General features: G+C 38.3%; 1 protein-coding gene and 1 pseudogene across 5 annotated transcripts in view; one reads left to right on the top strand and one right to left on the bottom strand.

Annotated features, from left to right (window-relative positions):
* UBTD2 (ubiquitin domain containing 2) overlaps positions 1-24,483 on the top strand; it is a 57,314-nt gene that overhangs the window by 19,869 nt on the left and 12,962 nt on the right. For 4 of the 5 annotated variants that reach the window (XM_022595112.2, XM_022595111.2, XM_022595114.3 and 1 more), the window contains exon 2: positions 19,747-19,983. In XM_022595112.2, coding sequence (XP_022450820.1) covers positions 19,809-19,983 — 175 coding nt within the window. In that variant the 5' untranslated portion in view covers positions 19,747-19,808. Of the gene's footprint in view, positions 1-6,456; positions 15,939-19,746; positions 19,984-24,483 lie in introns of those variants that run through there. The other variant, XM_089909665.1, reaches the window with a different exon arrangement.
* Positions 20,847-20,937, bottom strand: LOC149749724 (U5 spliceosomal RNA; annotated as a pseudogene).

The raw sequence follows: 24,483 nt of genomic DNA, 5'->3' as shown, positions 1-24,483 counted from the left end.
GCACTGTTCTAATTGTGTGAGAAATATTACCTCATTAAATCTTTGTAACAATCCTATGAAACATATTATTATTGTCGTCTCCCTTATCCTCCTCCCCACCTAGATACTTTACCTTCTTAAGTTTGTTTCCTCATTTTAAGATAGAGATTACACTAGAGTTATTGAGAGGATTGAGTGGGGTGGTATATAGAGTGCACTCTGCACAGTGGCTGGACCACAGTATGCATTCTCTGTTGACTATTGTTATTTTTTCTGAGAAAAGCAACATTTTTAGCAAACTGCTGCCTCCACCTGTGATGTAACAGAGTAGTAGGGATCATTCCCTGCAGGGTTTTTGAAATGCTTACAGGAACTTTTCTTCCTTTTCCTGAAGAATTTTGAGTTGGTCAAGGAAAGTCTCAAAGTGTCTAATTCTGTCTAGACACAATCAGCACCCTTAGGGTGTCGTGGGTTTTGGGGGCCAAGTGAGATCTAAGTTAATATCATAGTTGTTGTACCAAATCCAAATCTATATCCAAGGGATTATCAAAGGGTCACAGGTCTTTTTTTTCCTCTTTTTTACTTTATTTAAAGATAACATTGGACTTCAGAAAAGTTGCAGAAACAGTACAAAGAAGTTCTGGTACCCTTCATCCGAATTTCCTCAAATGTTAACATTTTATCACAGCTGCTTTGTCATACTCTTTATATATACATACATGTGTGTAAATACTTAAATTTTCTTGAGCTGTTTAAGTTGCACACAATAAACCCTTTTACCCCTAAATACTTAAGTGTGTATTTCCTAAGAAAAAGGACATTCATATAACCACAATATAATAATCAAAATCAAGAAATGAATATTGAAATAATATTTACTCTAGATTTTATTCAGAGTTCCCCATTGTCTTCATTAATATTCAGAGAAAATCACCTAGGATCATTCATTGTGTTTAACTGTCATACCTCTTTAGTCTTCTTTAATCTGGAACGGTTCTGGAGACTTTGTCTTTTCACGACGTTGGCATTTTGAAAAGTACGTGCCAGTTATTTTGCAGAGTGTTCATCAATTGGAAGTTGTCTGATGTTTCCTCATGCTTAGGTTCCTCCATTATTATGCAGTCTGGATAAGAATACCACAGAAGTGAGATTGTGTCCTTAGTGCATCATGTCAGGGGTCATATAATGTCTGCTTTTCCCATTATTGGTGATGTTAACTTTAATCACTTATGGTGCCAGCCAAGATTCTTCCCTGCAGTTACTGTTTTTCCCTCTGCAAATAATAAGTATCTAGTAGGAAGACTGAGTCTGTGTAAATATTTTGTTTCTTATCAAACAGTCACTAGTTTTAGCATCCATTGGTAATTCTTGCCTTAAATAATTATGGTGGTTGTCAAATTGTGATTTTTCTAATTTCACTATTTGTTTTATATTTATTAATCAGCATTTTAATGTAAGAAAGAGCTCTCATCTTCCCTATTTGCTTACTTATTTACAATGGTATGGACTCATGGTTTTCTTTTTTATTCCATGGGGGTATAATCTGTTACTATTGTTATTTATTTTGATGCTCAAATTGTACCAGATTGGCCAGTGGGAGCTCCGCCAAGCTGGCCTCTACATTCTTTTGACATGACTTCATTATTCTTGATCACTTCTTTGTTTTCCGACATAACAAGATGTTCCAGTTTCATTTTGTATTTTACCTGTCAGATCCCTGGAATCAGCCAGAGACCCCTGGTTCCTTTTAGTGGAGAATGACACTTAGAAGCCAGAATCTAGAATGCAGGTGTGTTTGGTGTTATTGGAGTGTCTTTGCCTCTAGATCCTCACAGTGGAAAGAGCTAGGATACATATTTATATATAGCCTATATATCCCTAAGCTGTATAGGAGATACAGATATATATGATATATACATGTGTATAACAGACATCTGTACCTTTTTATATATTAAAAACAATGAGTTCATACTGATCTCTCTCATTCAGTCTAATGGTACAGGGTTCATTCGAGCCTTTCCCTGTCCATATTTATAATTTTCTTTCTAAGAATAAAGAAACCTGGCTCCCAATTTCCACAGTGTATTTACTTGTTTACTCAGTCTGAGAATACACATAGGATAGTTTGGAATTGCTAATACATTACATTGTGAAAAACAAAACTACTAACTAGAGTTCAGTATTTGTTTACAGTTCTTTATGTCTGTAGCCTAAGGGTAAAATTACTAACAAAATTACTGTGTTCAAATGGTGGGTTAGGTACACACCCTTTTAATGTAGTTTTTTAATCCTTTGAAATACAGTTAAATTCATTGATTTCTAGTTGTGTTCCATTTTTAGTTTTCCCCCTCTTGTTGATTTTATTTGTTTGCTTATTTGAGTATGTGTAATGTTACATAGTTCTAAAAGTTAGAACTAGGCAAAAAGTTATACTCAGAAGTGTAAGTTAGAACTAGGCAAAAAGGTATACTCAGAAGTGTAACCCTTATTCATTTCTACCTCTTACCCATCTTTCCATTATTTCCATTGCATTTCCACTCACCCTCTGTAAGTAACCAGTGCCATTGGTTTCTGATTTATCCTTCTGTTCCCTTTGTACAAGTGAGCTGATACATGTCTATCTGCTTTCCTTCCTTTTTTTTTTGTTGTAGGACTTCTTTTGAATAGTGAAAATCTGGTTCTCCAAATTATATTATACCTTTCAGTGTATTTTTTGGCCTTACAGTGCCTCATCAACAGTACCTACTCAGAATATATTTGTGTAAATACATAGTGATTATACATAACTTGTTTTAGGTGTGGCATTTGATAGACAGTCTCATTACTTAATAGTTATACCATCAGGCACAGTGATAACTATGCTCTTAAGATTTTGAATGTCTCGTAGAACTCCTTGTCTGAAGTGGGCTAGTTTCTTTCCATTGTATGTAGTGCAGGTATTTAATGATCATCATCACTGCAGATATTTAAATGATGTTTTGTATATCCTCTTATGTAATTCAAACATGTCTGAATTAAAAAGCTTTGAATTTCCAAAGGATAGTAACTTTTCTTTGCTTGATTGTACAGTGAAGCACACCAATACTTAGAGGGTCTCCCTCTTCCTCCCTCTCTCCCTCTCTTTCCCTCCCTCCCTCCCTCCCTCTCCCTCCCCCTCCCTCTCCCTCCCTCCCTCCCTCCCTCCCTCCCTCCCTCCCTCCCTCCCTCCCTCCCTCCTCCCCCCTCACAACAGCAATAAGAGTTTCTTAGCTTCTTGATCTTGGGGGGCAACTTTCAGTGTGTTTCTTCATTGAGTATGATGTCAGCTGTGAGTTTTCATAAAGACCTTTTATCATGTCACAGAAGTTCCTGTCTGTTCCTAGCTTTATGAGTGTTTTATCATGAAAGAGTGTTGGGTTTTGTCAGGTGCTTTGTCTGCAGTCATGGAGATGATCACGTGGGTTTTTTCCTTTGTTTTTTAATTTTTAATTTTATTTATTTATTTTTTGGCCGTGCCATGCAGCTTGCAGGATCTTAGTTCCCCTACCAGGGATTGAACCTGGGCTCACGGCAGTGAGAGTGCTGAGTACTAACCACTGGACCACCAGGGAGTTCCCTTCTTTGTTTTATTAGTATGGCATATTACAGTGATTTTCTATGCTGAATCAGTCTTGCATTCATGGGATAAATCCCACTTGGTCATGGTGCATAATCTTTTTAATATGCTGTTGGATTCAGTTTGCAAGTATTATGTTGAGGATTTTGCATCTGTCTTAGGGATATTGGTCTGTAGGTTTTTTGTATTTGTCTGGCTTTGGTTAGGGAATGCTGGCTTCATAGAATGAGTTAGAAAGTGTTCCCTCCTCTTCTATTCTTTTGGAAGCATTTGAGAAGAATTGGTGTTAATTCTTCTTTAAATGTTTGGTAAAATGCACCAGTGAAGCCATCTGGTCCTGGGCTTTTCTTTGTTGGGAGGATTTTGGTTATTGATTCAGTCTCTTTACTTGTTATAAGTCTGTTGAGATTTTCTATTTCTTCTTAAGTCAGTTTTGATGATTTTGTGTTTCTAGGAACTTGTCCATTTCATCTAGGTTATTTAATTTTTTGGTGTACAACAATTCATAGTATTCTAGTATTCTCTTATATTTTTTATTTCTGTAAGGTCAGTAGTAATATTTGCACTTTCATTTCTGATTTTAATTATTTGTGCCTTCTCTCTTTTATTCTTAGTCAGTCTAGCTAAAGGTTTGTCAGTTTTGTTCATTTTTTAGAAGGACTAGCATTTGGTTTTGTTGAATCTCTGTTGTTTTTCTGTCCTTTATTTTGTTTATCTCCACTCTAATCTTTAATTATACCTTCTTTCTGTTAGCTTTGGGTTTACTTTGCTCTTCCTTAAGGTGTAAAGTTGGGTTATTGATTAAGATCTGTCTTCTTTTTTATTTTTATTTTATTTTTTTTGCGGTACACGGGCCTCTCACTGTTGTGTCCTCTCCCGTTGCGGAGCACAGGCTCCGGATGCGCAGGCTCAGTGGCCATGGCTCATGGACCCAGCCACTCCGCGGCATGTGGGATCTTCCCGGACTGGGGCACGAACCTGTGTCCCCTGCATCGGCAGGCGGACTCTCAACCACTGTGCCACCTGGGAAGCCCTGTCTTCTTTTTTAATGTAGATGTTTATAGTTGGAGATTTCCCTCCAAGCACTGTTTTTGGTGCATCCCGTGAGGTGTTTTATTTATTTATTTATTTGGCCTGTGCTGGTTCTTAGTTGCAGCATGCGGGATCTTCATTGCAGCATGTTTAGTTGTGGCATGCAGGATCTTTAGTTGTGGCATGTGGGCCTAGTTGCGGCATGTGGACTCTTAGTTGCAGCATGCATGTGAGATCTAGTTCCCTGACCAGGGATCGAACCCAGGCCCCTTGCATTGGGAGCACGGATTCTTACCTACTGGACCACCAGGGAAGACCCTGCATCCCATGAGTTTTTGTATTTGCGTTTTTGTTTTCATTTGTCTTAATGTATTTTCTCATTTTCTTTTTGATATCTTATTTGGTCCGTTGGTTGTATAATAGTGTGTTGCTTAATTTCCATATATTTGTGAATTTTCCAGTTTTCTTTCTGTTATTAATTCCTAGCTTTATTCCATTATGGTCAGAGAAGATATGTCGTATGATTTTATCTAAAGTTTATTGAGACTTGTTCTGTGACCTAACTTATTAGCCTGGGCAGAGTGTTCTATATATGTAGACCCTGAACAAGTGGGGTTGATCTGTATATAATTTATAGTTGGTCCTCTGCATCTGTGGCTCCTTCACATCTGTGGATGCAACCAATCATAGACCATGTAGTACAGAGGTATTTTCTATTGAAAAATATCTGCATAAAAGTAGACCTGAGCATTGAAACCTGTGTTTGAATGCTCGGGTCGACTGTATATATGTATATTAGGTTTAACTGGTTTATAATATTAAGTCCTCTGTTTCTGTATTGATACTCTATCTAGATATTCTGTCCATTATTGAAAATTAGAGTATTGAAGTTTCTAACTATTATTGTAGAACTATTTCTCCCTTTAGTTATGTCAATATTTCCTTTATATATTCTGGAGCTCTGTTGGTATGTGCATATATGTGTGTAATTGTTACGTCTTCCTGATGAATTGACACATTTATTATGAATGTCCTTCTTTGTCTTTGTTAGTAAAAATTTTTGTCTTAAAGTCTATTTTGTCTGATATAAATATAGCCACTCCACTTTTGATAACTGCTTGCATGATATATCTTTTTCCATCCTTTTGCTTTCGACTTAAATGTGTTTTTTAATCTAAAATGTCTCTTTGTAGACAGCATGCAGTTAGATTGTGTTTTTTGGTCCATTCTGCAAATTTCAACATTTTGATTGGAATGCTTAATATTTATATTTCATGTAATTACTAGTAAGATAGGATTTACACCTGCCATTTTGCTGTTTTTTTGCTGTATGTCTTATTCCTTTTTACTTACATCCCTGCATTAGTGCCTTCTTTTGTGTTAAATAGATATTTTCTAGCGTATCATTTTAATTCCCTTTAAATTTTTTTTTACTATATATTTTGAGTCATTTTCCTGTTTCTTGCTCTGGGGATTATAATTAATATCTTAATTTATAACAATTCGGTTCTGATTGAAACCAGCCTAATTTCAGTAGCATATAAAAACTTATACAGTTCCATTCCCTCCCACCTTCTTTGGGCTGTTATTGATATACATATTACATCTTTAAATGTTGTATGCTCATCAACACAAATTTTAAATTATTTTTTATACAATTGTCTTTAAAATCAAATAGGAGGAAACAAAAAGTTACAAAGAAAAAAATACACATATGCTGTCTTTTATATTGACCTGTGTAATGTTACTGATTTTCTTTTCCTTCCTTCCTCCCTTCCTCCCTCCCTCCCTCCCTCCCTCCCTCCCTCCCTCCCTCCCTCCCTCCATCCCTCCCTCCCTCCATCCCTCCCTCTCTCCCTCTCTCCCTCCCTCTGTGTGGCATGTAGAATTTTAGTTCCTCGACCAGGGATCAAACCTGTGCCCCCCGCAGTGGAAGCGCGAAGCCCTAACCACTGGACTGCCAGGGGATTCCTGGTCTTTATTTCTTAATGTGCATTCAAGTTACTGTCTAGTATCCTTTATTTCAGCCTGAAGACTCCCTGTTGTATTTTTTGCAGAGCTGGTCTGCTGCCAACAAATCCTTTCAGTTTTTGCTTATCTGGGAATGTTTTATTTTCTCTTTAATTTTCAAAGGATACTTTTTTCTGGATGTAGAATTCTTGGTTGACACACTCTTCCTTTCATTACTTTCAGTATGTTGTCCCAATGCCTTCTGTCCTCCATGGCTTCTGATAAGAAATCAGTTGTTAAACTTTTTGAGGATGCTTGTCTGTGAGGAGTTACTTCTTGTTCTTTCAAGATTCTTTTTTTTTTAATGTTTAAAAAAAATATTTATTTATTTATTTATTTTGGCTGCACTGGGTCTTAGTTGCAGCATGTGGGGTCTTAGTTGCAGCATGTGGGATCTTCATTGCACCATGTGCGACCTGTAGTTGCAGCATGTGGGCTCTTGGTTGCAGCATGCGGACTTCTTAGTTGCAGCATGCTTGCGGGATCTAGTTCCCCGACCAGTGATAGAACTGGGCCCCCTGCATTGGGAGCGCAGAGTCTTACCCACTGGACCACCAGGGAAGTCCCTCAAGATTCTTTATCTTTGACTTTTGACAGCTTAATTATGATGCGTCTAGGTGGTGATCTCTGAGTTTGTTGAGTTTCTTGCATGTGTAGATTGATCTTTTTCATGAAATGTGAAATATTTCATATATTCATATATTCCAATATTCTTTCTACCCCTTTCTCTCCCTTCTTCTAGGACTCTCATTGTGTGTATATTGGTAATCTTTTTTTTTTTTTTTTTTTTGCGGTACGCGGACCTCTCACTGTTGTGGCCTCTCCCGTCGCGGAGCACAGGCTCCGGACGCGCAGGCTCAACGGCCATGGCTCACGGGCCCAGCTGCTCCACGGCATGTGGGATCTTCCCGGACTGGGGCACGAACCCGTGTCCCCTGCATCGGCAGGCGGACTCTCAACCACTGCGCCACCAGGGAAGCCCTATTGGTAATCTTGACAGTGCCCCACTTGAGCTGTTCATTTTTTTTCATTCGTTTTTTCTTTTATGTTCCTCAGACAAGGTCACCTCAGTTGACCTATCTTCAAGTTCACTGATTCTTTCTTCTGCCTGCTCAAATATACTGTTGAGCCTTTCTAGTGAATTTTTCATTTGTTATTGTACTTTTCAACTCCATAATTTAAAAATTAATTTTCATCTCTTTGTTGAGACTTAATTCTCATTGCTTTAGTTCTTTACACATGATTTCCTTCAGGTTTTTGAACATATTTAAAATAGCTGATTTAAAATCTTTGGCTAGTAAGTCCAATGCTTGGACTTCCTATTCCTCAGTGACAGTTTCTATTATCTGCCTTTTTTCCCATGTGTGGGCCATACTTTCTTGTTTGTTTGCATGCCTCATAATTTTTGGTTGAAAACTAGACGTTTAATATATGGCAACCCCGGAAATCAGATTCTCCCTTCACCCTCAGGGTTTGTTATTGTTGTTGCTTTTTGTTTACAGGATAAGTTCAGGAAAGTCAGTAAAGTTTATATTCCTTCTTAGGTGTAGCCAGTGAAATCTCTGCTTAATTAGCTTAGTGGTAAGCTAATGATTGGACAGATTTCCTTAACAGCCTAGAACGAGTAAGTCTCCTATTCTTTGCTGAGTGGCCCTATGTTCATATTAGGGTCTACTTTCAAAACTCAGGCAGTTTCCTTAGCTCTTACTTCTTTTGTGCACAGAGCCTCAATATTCAGTCATAAGTGAGAGTGTAGGACCTTCTCAGGTCTTTCCTGAACGCACGGCCCTGTGTGTACACAGTTATGTGCGTATGTGTAACCTTTTAGATCCCCAAAAGTATGTCATTTTTTCTGGACATCTCATTCTCCAGCTTTGATTAGCTTCTTGGTCCAAATTTTTCATTGCCCCATGCAGGTACAGTGTTAAACAATTGCTGCTGGTTGTTTTTGACAAATGCCCCCAGGAAAAGGCTGTTCATACTGGGTTATCTCTAAGTCAGGTCAAATAAGGACAAGCTTTATGAGTAGTATTTTCTAAAGAACTTTCAGATAGGCCAAAAAATGACAGTTCTCTGCAGATGGGGCTTTTAAAGAGTACCAACCCTGTTTTGACCCTTCATGTGGCTGCTGAGTTGGTGGCTTTCATTGTATTGCTATCTGTTGGTTTTCAAGGCTACCCTGGATTTGAGGAGAGGGGGATGGGTCTAGGGTATGCTTAAATACCACATACAGTTTTTTTTTTTTTTAAACCAAAATTCAGCTATTTTTCTTGAATAAGAAAGAATAAATGTTCCCTGGATTGTTGCAGGTCTTTGGTTAATTTCCAAAATACTGAAGAAGTTTATTTTGAGTTTTTGCCAATGTTCTCATTGTATTAATGGAGGAGGAGTTTTTGGAAGTCCTTACTCTTCCTTTTCCGATGATATCACTCAGTTATTGGGTCGGCCAAAAAGTTAGTTCAGGTTTTTCTGTAACATCTTATGGAAAAACCTGAACAAAGTTTTTGGCCAACCCAATTTTTTTTAAGGCAATATGAATAATAATGTTTTTATTCATGTAGTTATCCATTTCTGGTGCTCCCCATTCCTTTATGTAGATTCATATTTCCATCTGTTATCATTTTATTTCTGCCCAAAGGATTTTTTTTTTTTTTTAAATTTTTGGCTGCTTGGAGCTTTGTTGCTGTGCACGGGCTTTCTCTAGTTGTGGCGAGCAGGGGCTGCTCTTCGTTGTGGTGCGTGTGCTTCTCATTGCGGTGGCTTCTCTTGTTGCGGAGCACAAGCTCTAGGCACGTGGGCTTCAGTAGTTGTGGCATGCAGGCTCAGTAGTTGTGGCTCACAGGCTCTAGAGCACAGGCTCAGTAGTTGTGGCGCACAGGCTTAGTTGCTCTGTGGCATGTGGGATCTTCCTGGACCAGGGATTGAACCTGTGTCTCCTGCCTTGGTAGGTGGATTCTTAACCACTGTGCCACCAGGGAAGTCCCCAAAAGACTTCTGATATTTCCTGTGGTACAGGTATGTAGGTGATGAATTCTTTCAGTTCTTATATGATTGATAAGGTCTTTAAGTCTGCATCTCTGCATCTATGTTTATGAGGCATATTTGTTGATAGTTTTCTTATATTTGTCTGGTGTTGTTATCAGTGCAGTCATGGCCTCATAAATTGACTTAGTGTTCCCTTCTCTTTTGTTTTCTGAAAGTGATTGTGAGTAATTAGTATTATCTCTTCCTTGTATGTTGATAGAATTCAGTAGTGAAACCATTTGGACTTGGACTTTCCTTTGTTGCAACAATGCAATGTCTTTAGTATATAGACAGCTAGTATATACAGAGCTAGTCAAGTAATTGTTTTCTTCGTGAATAGATAGATATTCCTTTGTTATCGCTTTAGCATCTGTTGGGTCTATAGTGATATTACCTCTTTCATTCCTGATATTGGTAGTATTTGTCTTCTTTTTTTCTTGATCAGTCTAGGTAGAGATTTATCAGTTTGATATTTTTAAAGAATCAGCTTTTGCTTTTATGATTTTTCTGTTTTCAATTTATTTGGTTTCTGCTCTTTATTATTTTCTTTCTTAAGGTTACTTTGAGTTTAATTTGTTCTTTTAGTCTTAAGGTAGAAGCCTACTTTATTGATTTGAGACTTTTCTAATAGAAGCATTTTAATGCTGTAAGTTTTTGTCTGAGCAGTGTTTTTTAGCAGCATCCTAGAGCTTTTTTTTCTTTTTTTAAAAAAATTATTTATTTATTTATATATCTTTGGCTGCGTTGGGTCTTCATTGCTGTGAGCAGGCTTTCCCTAGTTGCGGCGAGCGGGGACTACTCTTCGTTGCAGTGCTTGGGCTTCTCACTGCAGTGGCTTCTCTTGTTGTGGAGCACAGGCTCTAGGCGTGCGGGCTTCAGCAGTTGTGGCATGCGGGCTCAGTAGTTGTGGCTCGCAGGCTCTACAGCACAAGTTCAGTAGCTGTGGCGCATGGGCTTAGCTGCTCCGCGGCATGTGGGATCTTCCTGGACCAGGGCTCGAACCCGTGTCCCCTGCATTGGCAGTTAGATTCGTAACCACTGTGCCACCAGGGAAGTCCATCCTAGAGTTTTGATATATTGTATTTTCATTTTCATTCCATTCAAGTTATTTTCTAATTTCCCTTTGACTCATGATTTATTTATATGTGTATTATTTAATTTATAGTTATTTGGGGATTTTCCATGTATCTTTATGTTATTAATTTCTAATTTAATTTAATTATGGTTGTAGAGCGTACTTTGTATGACTTCTTTTAAGGTTTGTATAATCTGTCTTGGTGAATGGCCTGTATATGCACTCGGTAAGAATGTATATTCTCTTTTTGTTGGGTGGGGTTTCCTATCAGTGTCATTTAAGTCAAGTTTGTTGATAATGTTCAGGTCTTCTGTATTCTTGCTGATTTTCTGGCTTATTGTTCTATGAGTTACTCATAGAAGAATTTAAAATATTTAAGTATAATTTTAGGATAGTCTGTTTCTCCTTTAATTCAGTTTTTTCTTCATGCACTTTGAAACCCTACTGTTAGGTGCATACATATTTATGATGTTATATCTTCTTGGTAAATTGGCTGTTTTTTTAAAAAATTCTTATTTATTTACTTATGGCTGTGTTGGGTCTTCGCTGCTGTGCGTGGGCTTTCTCTAGTTGCTGCGAGTGGGGGCTACTCTTTGTTGCGGTGTGCAGGCTTCTCATTGCAGTGACTTCTCTTGTTGCGGAGCACGGGCTCTAGGCACACAGGCTTCAGTAGTTGTGGCGCACAGGCTTAGCTGCTCTGTGACATGTGGGATCTTCCCGGCCTGGGGCTTGAATCCATGTCCCCTGCATTGGCAGGCAGATTCTTAACCACTTTGCCACCAGGGAAGCCCAAAATTGGCTGTTTTATAATTATTTAATGTTCTTTTAAAATGTTATTGCTGATTTATTAATTCTTTGTTCCAAATAAGCACTGTCCCACAGATGAGAGTTTAAGTAATAACTGTTCAGTACTTCTGTTGCTTTTGTTTTGAGTTTTCCAGATCTCCCTTTAGTTGTTGTGTTCTAAATTGTAGATGGTCCCAACAAGCTTCAGTGCTCAGGATTGGCGTTGGAATCCGGATATGGGAATATATGAGGATTAGGTATGTGCCTAAAAGCCATGCCTAAAGAGGACTCTGAAACTGGGAGTTTGAGTAGCAAGGATTCAGCTTCTGATTTATATGCTTTGTATCTTAAATGTATAATTCCTTTATCTTTTATTAAAATCAAATATGGGGAGCTTCAACAGTTGTGTAAACATAATGGTAAATGAGTACACATGTACTTTCCATGTAAATTTGTAGCCAACGTTTTGCTGTATTCACATTTTTTCTCTCTTTTGTATGTGTGTATATGTATGTTTTGTATATATACAGGCACACTCCCCATTTTAACAGCTGAACCAATGAAAGTTGTAGACATTGTAACACTTCTAAAAATTTCAGCATGCCTCTACTTCATGAATAAGACTATTTTGCTGTGTCATTACAAAATTTTTTTCTTTCTTTATTTTGGCTGCGTTGGATCTTCGTTGCTGCACGCAGGCTTTCTCTACTTGGCAAATGGGGGCTACTCTTTGTTCTGGTGTGCAGGCTTCTCATTGTGGTGGCTTCTCTTGTTCCGGAGCGCAGGCTCTAGGCATGTGGGCTCAGTAGTTGTGGCTCGTGGGCTCTAGAGTGCAGGCTCAGTAGTTGTGGCGCATGGGCTTAGTTGCTCCGTGGCATGTGGGATCTTCCCGGACTAGGGCTTGAACCCACGTTCCCTGCATTGGCAGGCGGATTCTTAACCACTGTGCCACCAAGGAATTCCCCTAGGAAAATGTTAAAGTAATTTCTTAGTGACATCTATTATCTATTCTTATTTAGATTTATCTAGTTGTCCCAGATTATCTTTTATAACTTTTTTCCATACCGGGTTTCAACCAAAGTTCATATTTTGTCTCATTTGGTGTAGACCAGTGTTTCTCAACTGCGGACAGTTTTACCCTCCAGGGGATGTTTGGCAATGTCTGAAAATGTTTTAACTTTTTCCTTTAGTCTTTGTATTTCCTATAAATGAGAAGTTAGGTTTAGAAGTTTAATTAGAGTCAAGTTAAACATTTTGGGTAAGAACACTTCATTTTTGTTTTGTTTACTTCATATTGCAGCACATCAGGAGACTAAGTTTGGTCACTTGGTTAAGGTAATGAATGTCAGGTATCTACAGTGTAATTTCTCCTTAGCAGTTCACAGTATTTTGGGGTGATCCTCTGACACCCTGCGTATCCTGTTACCCATGATGCTTTAGTATATTTATCGATAATCCTTACCTGAATCAGTTATGGGGTTCTAAAGAATGATTCTTTTAAATATGTCATTCTTTTCTTTGTTTATTACCAGCATTTGTCAGTAAGAAAGAACCTTTCTTCTCTTATTTTTCCCTTTTATTTAATTTTTAAAATTTTTATTCATTTAATTTTATTTATTTTTGGCTGCATTGGGTCTTTGTTGCTGCGTGCAGGCTTTCTCTAGTTGTGGTGAGAGGGGGCTACTCTTCGTTGCGGTGCACAGGCTTCTCATTGCTGTGACTTCTCTTTGTTGTGGAGCATGGGCTCTAGGCGCATGGGCTTCAGTAGTTGTGGCATGTAGGCTCAGTAGTTGTGGCTCGCAGGCTCTAGAGCACAAGCTCAGTAGTTGTGGCACACAGGCTTAGTTGCTCCGCGGCATGTGGGATCTTCCTGGACCAGTGATCACACCCGTGTCCCTTGCATTGGCAGGCGGATTCTTAACCATTGCACCACCAGGGAAGTCCCCTGTATGTATTTTAGTATCAACTCATCTAGCATGAGAAAAAGTTTTGAAAAAATTATTTTCACTGGAATCATGTTAAATGTAGGTGTTAACTTTAGAAGGATTGATATTTTTATAATGTTGAAGTCCAAGTACAAGAGATGTCTTCATTTTGTTCAAGTCTACTTTTGCATCTTTCATGGGTTTTAAAAAAGTTTTCCTGAGTTGTTGCATTTCGAGTATTATATCTTTTATGTTTCTATTATAAACAGGACCTTTTCATCCATTGCCTCTTCTAGCTGGGTATTTTATATATATAAGAAGGCCTACATTTTATATCCTGTTACTATGTTAATTTCTTTTATCATTTCATTTTAGCACTGATTTTCTTGTATTTTCCCGTCATACCCATCATATCATTTGCAGTTAGAGACGGTTTTCTTCCTTTCTGGTTCTTATACTTCTAATTGTTTTGCTCTGTCTGCTTGTGCTGGCTAGTACTTTCAACACAGTGTTAGATAGTAGTGGAAATTGTGGGCATCCTTGACTTGTGTGTGCTTCCCTCCCCCAAACTGCCCGTAAATTGAGAGAAGAAAAGGTCCCTGCATTCCAAAGAATGTATTGCTGGATAAAGCCATTCCCCACCTCCCTACCCCCCGGTAGAATGAACCATCTGAAAGTTTAATGTATTACTTAAAAGGTACAGTGTGCTGGTGTTAGGTGACCATATTCTTAGTCCCAATTTTATGTAATGTTGCCCTTTTTAATAAAGTTGTTTTGTGTGTGTGATTTAATTGTATGTTTTTGTAACATTTCTAATAAGACTCATCCATTAAAAAAGTCTTTGAAACATTATGTTGCAGTTAGGCTTTCCTTTTGCCTGTTTGTATGCTCAGACCATTGGTAAGTAGACTTATACTCTGAGAAACAGGGCCAGGAAGTCGATATGAGGTCATTATGTTGATTTTTTTCCCCCTCAATAAAGGTAGCTCAAACAACATTAGAAATTATTATATATGCCTTTAAAATTATGCTCTAGTTGCTTAATTTTTATAAGCTTTAGGGTGGAAGTACAATCAAAGTTCTCATTTCTATTTAGTATTAAATTGTAGCATAAAAAATGATGTATCTAAGTTACTTAAGTAAGTATGCATACATGTGATCTTTAGTGCCTAATGTGGTATAGATGCTGAGTACTTTGTAAGTTGAAGCTGACAGGCCAGAAAACTGCATTACCTCTTTCCTTATACGATTCTTCTTTGGTGAATATATCTCCAAAGAAATGAATTAGGTGGTAAATTGGATGGAGTTGGGGAGCTGGTGCTGCTTGGTTAGCTTTTCCTTTGTCGTACCAGAGACATTCCATTGGTCATAATGAAGCCCGTGAAAGATGGATGAGTGATACTAGAAAAACAGCTCAACACATGCTTTATTTTGAGTGAACCTTCATAATTGATTTGGTTTGTAAAAGAAAACATACTTCTCAGCTCTGGTAAGACATGGAGTGCTATAATGCAAAGAGAGCTCTGGCCTTTGAATCTAGTCATCTGGGTTCTAGTCTTGGCTCTTTTTGACCTTGAGCAAGTCATTTATCCTCGTTAGGTCTTCTGTCAAATAGTAAGGTTGCTCAAACCATCTAAGGTCTCTTCCACCTCTAAATTCTCAGACAGTAGAGCAGATATGGGTTTGGTATTGACTGTTGGCGTGTTGATGCTCGTATTTTAGGCATTTTAAGCCCCATATCCCTATTTTTATTTTGGCAGTTAGTTGCCTTAGGGAATATATGTATGCGTACGTGTATATATAGTGTATTCTAAATTTACGTGAGAATAAAATATTTTACAACTATCCTTTTAAGCTAGCACAGTCTGTTACAGAAGGGTTCTGTAGGATCTATTCTTAACTCTTGAAGTGACAGAAAAATTTCCCTTTCATTTTCACGATTTTAAGACTCTATAATCAATCTAAAATAGGTGCATTATCCGAGTTCTATTCCGTGTTGCTTTAAAGTCTTCAGAATTCTTCTGAACAACATTTTTCCCTTTGATTGTGATCTTTTTAAATATTCAGTTTTTTTTTACTTGAATGTTGTGTTAGGAAAACTCTTTGAGTTTTCAGTCTGTTAAAGCTATTATTTCTTGAGTCATATTGTGATATCTACAGTACCTGTGCATTAATGGCCTCTCCTTACTTCATTTGAAGAGTCCCAATATTAAATCAGTTTTCAAAAGAGGAACCAAAAGCAGGAAAACAATTACAAACATACTTCACTTCAGAGATCATTGTTTTTTACCAATAAAATGTCAAAATGAGTTGCAAAATGCATTCAGTTGTGGAGTAAAAATATTTAAGATTGTGTTTCTTATCGATATTAGCTCTGAGAAGCAAATCTTTCTTGGGGTTTTTACATGTTAGATCTATTTATTTGTCACATCTTTGGGAAGAAATGTTGAAAGGTTACAAGGAAAGAGAAGATAAGGCGTAGATGAATGTTATCAAGAGGCTTCTGAGAAGGGTGAGTTTTTGGCAAAGTTTTGAAAGTAAATGTGTATTGATAGGGAAAAAAGGGTGTTTTCTGAAATAACTTAGGTTTTTTAAAAAAAATTAATTTCTTTATTAATCTTTTCTTTCTTTTTTTTTTTTCGGTAAGGAAAAATTAAGGTACTTTGTTTTATGGTCTCAGAATGTCAGGTTCTGTTCAGAAATCATGAAAAGAAAAAAGACTTAGTCTGTATATTTTTGCAAAAATGTTTGAAGATTTAAAAATTCATATATACTTCCAAAGTTATTTTTATTTAACAAGCACTTACTGTAGTTTTATTATATATCTATCATCATTGTAAGTGCTATACAGTGTTAATTTATTAAATCCTCATAACAACCCTAAATGTTTTCATGAAGATAAATATTTCAGGATGATAGTTTAAACGCTTTTGCGAAATTTTCATGTTTTTCCCCAGTTCATTTAACAAAAGTAATAACTTAGACGATAAACCACATTTAGTTTAACACGAAACTTTTTTTTTTTTTTTTTTTTTTTTTGCGGCACGCGGGCCTCTCATTGTTGTGGCCTCTCCCGTTGCGGAGCACAGGCTCCGGACGCGCGGGCTCAGCACCCATGCAGCCATGGCTCACGGGCCTAGCCGCTCCACGGCATGTGGGATCTTCCCGGACCGGGGCACGAACCCGCGTCCCCTGCATTGGCAGGCGGACTCTCAACCACTGCGCCACCAGGGAAGCCCTAACGTGAAGCTTTTAACCTCATATTTTGTAGTGAAAATTCTGTACTGCTTAGTGGTTTCATTAAAATATTTTATGTTGCAAAGATTTAAGTATTTTTTTTTAATATTTATTTGGTTGTGCTGGGTTTTAGCTGTGGCACGTGGGCTCCTTACTTGCGGCATGCATGTGGGATCTAGTTCCCTGACCAGGGCTCGAACCTGGGCTCCCTGCATTGGGAGCACAGAGTCCTAACCAATGTGCCACCAGGGAAGTCCCAAGACTTAAGTATTTTTATAGTGGACATTTGATAGGCAGATATTCTCCATTACAGATGTTTGTGATATAGGGAAAGCAGAGACCTAGGCGGAAGTAAAAGTAAGCTTTACTTACATGTCACAAGCATTCTTTTTGTCTTATTTACTTTTACACAAAGTGATTACTTTGGAACTGTTGACAGCATACAGATTTGAAAATGCATTTAGAGTAATGATTATTCCTAAGCAGCATAATGTATCATTTATACTTTAAAAAAATTATTTATTTAGTTTTGGCTGCGTTGGGTCTTCGTTGCTGCACGCGGGCTTTCTCTAGTTACGGTGAGTGGGGGCTGCTCTTCGTTGTGGTACACGGGCTTCTCATTGCGGTGGCTTTTCTTGTTGCGGAGCATGGGCTCTAGGTGCACGGGCTTCAGTAGTTGTGGCACGTGGGCTCAGTAGTTGTGACTCGCGGGCTCTAGAGCGCCGGCTCAGCAGTTGTGGCGCACGGGCTTAGTTGTTCCGCGGCACTTGGAATCTTCCCGGACCAGGGCTGGGACCCGTGTCCCCTGCATTGGCAGGAGGATTCTTAAGCACTGTGCCACCAGGGAAGTCCCATCTATACTTTTTATTTGACTTTATTCTTATGCCTTCTACAGGTGAGGGGAGATAAAATAAAGCTGTCATATTTGTAAGGAAGGTGCTTTTACTTTTTCCAGAGTATCTTCTACCTTTACTGTGAGCTAGTTTTTCTGTTGGGTTCTTCTCTTTGAGGACCTTTCAGTTTCCTTTGCTTAAGTACCGAGATCTTGGAGGTTTTGTTGTTGTCTTTGCCTTTGCGTTGCGATTCTCCCACAATTACAGTTATATCAACTTTCTCTCTGGTACATTTAATACATATGACTTTAGACAATTAGACAATAGACAATTGTCTAATAGACATTAGACAATTCTCTGGAACTCTTCAAGTAGACATGAAATTTTATTCAAATAGGTATTTATTTGAGTATTGAATTAGCTACCTATTCAAATAGGTATCTACTTGTGATGTCTTATCTTCCACTCCCTGCTCAGTAAACTAATAGTGAATGTTGTCTCTAAACTGTTTCTGATTCATCTAAAGGTTAATATAGCAGAAAATAAAATTTACCTTTAATTTTACCTTGTTGGTGGAATCAGTAGGGGGTGGAATGTGATTATCTGACATATTCTGAACACCTTTGGGTGTTCTGAAGGTGAGGGGATGAGACCTGATGTGCTGCCTTGAAATAAGGTGGCCAGATTGGGTGAGGAGAGAGCATGGTTTACTCCAAGTGTCAGACCAGATACACTTTGCAGCATGAATTGGTCCCGTCATCTTGAAATATAGCCTGGTATAGGATGTAGAGATTGCCTAGGGGCTAGAGTTATTTTGTTTTATTTCTGTTATGAATAACTCAAATTTCGTCTGACCCTGGGCCAGTGAGGGAATGGTTGATATCAGGGATTCTTTAGAACCATTTTGAGAGTAATTTCTTTTAAATTAGTATTCTTCCTGCAATTAAATATAGAACATTGAATTTTGATATACACCCTCTCCCTCCTACCCACTCTGTCATTTATTTCACACCCACTCTTACCCAACACTCCATGGAGCTTCAGTTTTCTTTTTACCTGTTCTTCTGTTTAACAATTTCTTATCTGTGGCTCTGTGTAAGATAAGAATGTCTCTGTATGTCAGTATGAGATCAGTGATCATATGCCAGATAAGTATCTGGGTGCAAAGAAGCTGCATCAGACTCGTTATAGCACTACTACTACATTCTCTAAGGAGCCACGCTGCCACTTAGAGCAAAAAAGGAGTGGACTCTTACCCTCTTTTTTCTTCTCCTCTTGGATTAAAACTAGAGTAGGGTGTTGTAGTTCTTCTCCTTGTGGTTGGGCACTTCTCCTTTGGCCTAGTATCAAGGATCGCCTGTTCCAATCCTGGTCCCTCTAAAGAGTAAAGCACTACCTCTCTCCCTCATCCTTTTCTAAATTAGCTTCTATATTTGAGTTTCAGGGAAAGATATTTACAGTTCCTTAGACTCATGTCCAGAACAGAGTGCTAGAGGAAGCTTTTCTATGATCAGGTTTCCTCGTGGATCTGGTGGTTTGGCTGTTCTTCCTTTGGATACCGCAAAGTAGTCTTTTCCCTCTTTGAGATTTCTCAGTTCCTGCTTTCCGGCTTCATATGTTCAAGGGTCCTGAGATTCAAGGACCCTTGGACATATGCCATTTGGTTTCTCCTAGTATCTCACCTCTCTTTTATGCTATCCTTTGACTCTTTAAATTCTGCCACTGCTATCTGATGGAACACTTACTACGATTTTTCTAGATAATTTAAAAAATTCTCAGGCTTCCCTGGTGGCGCAGTGGTTGAGAGTCCGCCTGCCGATGCAGGGGACGCGGGTTCGTGCCCCGGTCTGGGAGGATCCCACATGCCGCGGAGCGGCTGGGCCCATGAGCCATGGCCGCTGAGCCTGCGCGCCTGGAGCCTGTGCTCCGCCACGGGAGAGGCCACAACAGTGAGAGACCCGTGTACCGCAAAAAACAAACAAAAATTCTCCTTTGGAGAAGGCAGACTGAATGGAAAAGAGCTACTAACTTGTTACTGGAAGATTTGGGTAGAGCCACCTAATATCTCCATTTGCTCTTGTAGATCTAAAATAAAATAGGTTAGGGGAATTCAGAATGCAGGAGTTAGCTAGTGGGCCAACTTTCCAGCTATAATTTTGATGAAAGAACCAAAGAAGAATGGCCAGATAGCTATTAAAACATCTTTTATAAATTTTGGTTTTGATGTCAGCCTTTTATTTTTCTTCTCAGTCGCTTTAGGTCGTAACCAGCCTTTGAAAAAGGAGAAACCCAAATGGAAAAGTGATTATCCCATGACAGATGGACAACTACGCAGCAAGAGAGATGAATTTTGGGATACTGCACCAGCTTTTGAAGGCCGTAAAGAGATTTGGGATGCCTTGAAGGCTGCAGCACATGCTTTTGAAAGCAATGATCATGAACTGGCACAGGCAATCATTGATGGTGCGAACATAACGTTACCACATGGTAGGTTTGGTTGTTGTCAAGGACAAAGTGGAACATCATCAGCTCCTTTCTAATGGCAAGAAACCAAATGGGAAGTGTTCATTTTCCTGCTATGCATTATTCTAATTTTTTTTTTTTTTTAATGTAGCAAAGAGGAACATTCCTCTTTGCTTCTTGTATATCTTTTAGCTGGAGATAGGTTTACTCTGTGTGTGTGTGTGTGTGTGTGTGTATTTTTTAATATCAAGAAAGAGAACACTTGATAAACCTGTATTTTCTAACTTCCATCTAATCTAGTTCTCCATCAAGGCCTCCCCCCGGCCCCAATCTTCTAGAGCTTCTAGTTCACTGGTTTCCTGCTAGCACTAGAGAGGTAGTCTCAAGTTTAGATCTCAGAAGCCATGGAGACTCAGTGGACACACCTTTAGTCATTATCCTTTCTCATTAAGTCTGTTTTTAACATAATGAGCAAACCTAAACTTAGAAGTGAGTCTCACATATTCTTAAGGACAGTTTTCTATGACTATATCCCTGAGCTTTATTAGAAACCTCTCTCCTTTGCTTAGGAATGTGACTCTAACGACCACCATAAGCTTTGAATGTTTCCAGGGACACATGTATGCTGGATGCATGCATATCCTCATGTTTAGTCTCCTTGATTAGAAACAAAAAAGTTTCATGCTATACTAAGATTTAGATGTTAATTTTACAGTATATTATATTCTTGTTCTGTTGATTACTATATTTATAAATTGACTTTTCAGTTTTTCAAGTTAATATTTTTCTAAGTTGTCTCTTTAGGCCCGATATAATCCTATATTTCGTTGAATAGTTTTCTATTTATTATTATACTCTCATTGTTTTGTTTGCAGTATCTTCCTTTTTTTTCTTTTCTTCTTTCCTTTCTTTTTCCCCCCCATGGGAATTTTTAGTAAAAGATGAAAGATTCATACGATCTGAAGAGAAACACAAGTATCGTTCAGTATCTTACTTTGTCTACATTTTCAGAGGAACAGTGCTTTTCACTGTTTAATCATCGGCTTTGACTCTTTGTCAAATAAAAGGTATTTAACTTAGTATCCTTCCCAGTGTTCCAAATCTCCATTAATTTTCCGAATTAATTGTGCTTCCAAGAAACTTTTAAAAATATATATTCCATAGCTGTTCTGTTCTTTAGTAATAAAACCTTATTAGGATGGGCTTGGGTTAATAACATTGAGCACCCTATATATATAGATCACTATATATAGATCACTTTTTCTACGCAGGTGTAAAAATAATCCGTCCTACATTTGAAAAGTTTATAATAGAATGCAGTTTTAGTATGACTCTTTAGTCCCTATTTTCATGGATAGTCTCTGAATTCTTTACTTCTTACATGACTGGAGTGGACATCACCTTGTTCCATTACCTTTCTTAGTTCTATAATTTGTCTTCAAATACTACCTTTATATAATATAAAGGGAAGGGCCTTCCTTTACAGTTAGTTTTATCATCCATCTCTTTTTACTGCTTACATCCTATATTTTAAAAGCAGAATATATTGGTATCTGTACAGGCCCACGAGTGGGGTGGGGGTGGTGTTTATCTGTGATTTAGGAGCCCAAGGCCCAGAACCTTGGAACTTTGACTTCCTTACTTTGTACCTGTCATAGTTACTTATGGGAAAATCTAATTTTGTTCTGTTAATTATGGCCTTGTTTACAAGTTCATGGAGGCATAACAGCTCTGTTACATTTAAGGTAGGGACCTATGCATATCCTATTAGAAACGGGCTCAGATCTCTAAAAACTCAAGTCCCTCATTTCTGTTTATCTGTGTGAACCGCAAAGTAATGATCCTGGCAGCCCCACCAACCAACAGACTGGGGAGAATTATTCTTGGAAATTTGAGAATATTGGATGAGCCTCAACTCGTCCCCTCTATGTTTAAGGAATATTTTCTGCTTTAGCGTGAAAGAATCAAATTGACTTTCCTCAAGCTTTCCTCTTTGAAAGCTCTGTAATAACTTTATGTGTATTAATATTATTGTCATTGGTACCCTTGATTGATTTCCCTTGTTCATATCTGAAACTTATCAATAATGTTTCTTGGGTGGACTTTTGAATTATATTTCGTCAGGTACTCTAACTCACCATTAGTTTATAACTTAGCTATTTAGTTATATGTTTTTACCTACACCTCACTGGTATTGGTGAAATCCCTTCCATCTTTTAGGTGTAATTACGTAATTGAAATTTTACTTTGGATACATTTTGTTGTATTAAACCCTAACCATCCCAAAGTACTTCATATTTTGAGTTTAAAATATTGCATAGGCTTTAGCTCTTGTTTAGCTCAGGCTTTGGTATCAGACCTAGCCTTACTTCCTGCCTCTACTGTATTACTTATAGCTATGTGCCTTTGGGCAAATTGCTTCTTTTCTGTAAGCTTCATTTCTCTCATCTGTAAAATATGGATTGTAAGTACCTACATTGTAGGGTGGTCGTATTGATTAAATGTGATTATAAAACATGTAAATTGCTTACCATAGTCCAAAAAACACTTAATAAATAGTAGTGCTGATGATTGTATCTTTTTTTTGAATTTTATTTATTTTTTTATACAGCAGGTTCTCATTAGTTATCCATTTTATACATATTAGTGTATACATGTCAATCCCAATCTCCCAGTTCATCCCACCACCACCACCACCGCCCACCCACCACTTTCCCCCCTTGGTGTCCATACGTCTGTTCTCTACATCTGTGTCTTAATTTCTGCCCTGCAAACCGGTTCATCTGTACCATTTTTCTAGGTTCCACATATATGCGTTAATATACGATATTTATTTTTCTCTTTCTGACTTAACTTCACTCTGTATGACAGTCTCTAGATCCATCCACGTCTCTACAAATGACCCAATTTCGTTCCTTTTTATGGCTGAGTAATATTCCATTGTATACATGTACCACATCTCCTTTATCCATTCGTCTGTCGATGGGCATTTAGGTTGCTTCCATGTCCTGGCTATTGTAAATAGTGCTGCGGTGAACATTGGGGTGCATGTGTCTTTTTGAATTATGGTTTTCTCTGGGTATATGCCCAGTAGTGGGATTCCTGGGTCATATGGTAATTCTATTTTTAGCTTTTTAAGGACCCTCCATACTGTTCTCCATAGTGGCTGTATCAATTTACATTCCCACCAGCGGTGCAAGAGGGTTCCCTTTTCTCCACACCCTCTCCAGCATTTGTTGTTTGTAGATTTTCTGATGATGCCCATTCTGATTGGTGTGAGGGTCCTTTCTTTCTCTCTTCTCCTTCTGGGACCCGTATAATGCGAATGTTGTTATGTTTAATGTTGTCCCAGAGGTCTCTTAGGCTGTCTTCATTTCTTTTCATTCTTTTTTCTTTATTCTGTTCCGCAGCAGTGAATTCCACCATTCTGTCTTCCAGGTCACTTATCCGTTTTTCTGCCTCAGTTATTCTGCTATTCATTCCTTCTAGTATATTTTTCATTTCAGTTATTGTATTGTACATCTCTGTTTGTTTGTTCTTTAATTCTTCTAGGTCTTTGTTAAACATTTCTTGCATCTTCTCGATCTTTGCCTCCATTCTTTTTCCGAGGTCCTGGATCATCTTCACTATCATTATTCTGAATTCTTTTTCTGGAAGGTTGCCTAGCTCCACTTCATTTAGTTGTTTTTCTGGGGTTTTATCTTGTTCCTTCATCTGGTACATAGCCCTTTGTCTTTTCATCTCATCTATCTTTCTGTGAATGTGGTTTTAGTTCCACAGGCTGCAGGATTGTAGTTCTTCTTGCCTCTGCTGTCTGCCCTCTCAAGGATTGTATTTCTTGAACTCTGACATTAACAAGTAAATTCCTTGCACCTAAATTATAGATTTCAGTCATTTTCTGGATGTACTGTCTACTGGTAACATGTTTCTTTGGCTTTTAGGATACCCTTCTTTTGGGCATATGCCTAATGGAATTTTGAGGTTATGTTGATTCAATAGCAACAATAGTGGCAGATTTATTTATTTAAAATTTTTATTTTATTTATTTATTTTTGGCTGTGTTTGGTCTTTGTTGCCATGTGCGGGCTTTCTCTAGTTGTGGTGAGCGGGCTTCTCATGGCGGTGGCTTCTCTTGTTGCAGAACATGGGCTCTAGGCACCCAGGCATCAGCAGTTGTGGCTTGTGGGCTCTACAGCGCAAGTTCAGTAGTTGTGGCACATGGGCTTAGCTGCTCTGCGGCATGTGGGATCTTCCCAGACCAGGGCTCGAACCCGTGTCCCCTGCCTTGGCAGGCAGATACTTAACCACTGTGCCACCAGGGAAGCCCAGTAGTAGATTTATTAATTAGACACCTAGCAGTGAGGACATTGTTAGTTTAGCATCATCTCACACCTGATCCATGCCCATCCCCTTCATCTCTGTCTGTCAGTATTACCCATAAGATTACTGAACTAATCATAGATTGACAGCCTGAAGAGATCCTAGGATATACACTCCTTTCTAAGTTTTCTTCCAAAAATCTCC

This window comes from Delphinapterus leucas, chromosome 3 (assembly GCF_059928025.1).
Source record: "Delphinapterus leucas isolate spDelLeu-1000000601 "Yukka" chromosome 3, BTC_Dleu_Yukka2, whole genome shotgun sequence".
NCBI lineage: Eukaryota > Metazoa > Chordata > Mammalia > Artiodactyla > Monodontidae > Delphinapterus > Delphinapterus leucas.
This window is presented reverse-complemented; position numbering and strand designations above follow the sequence as displayed.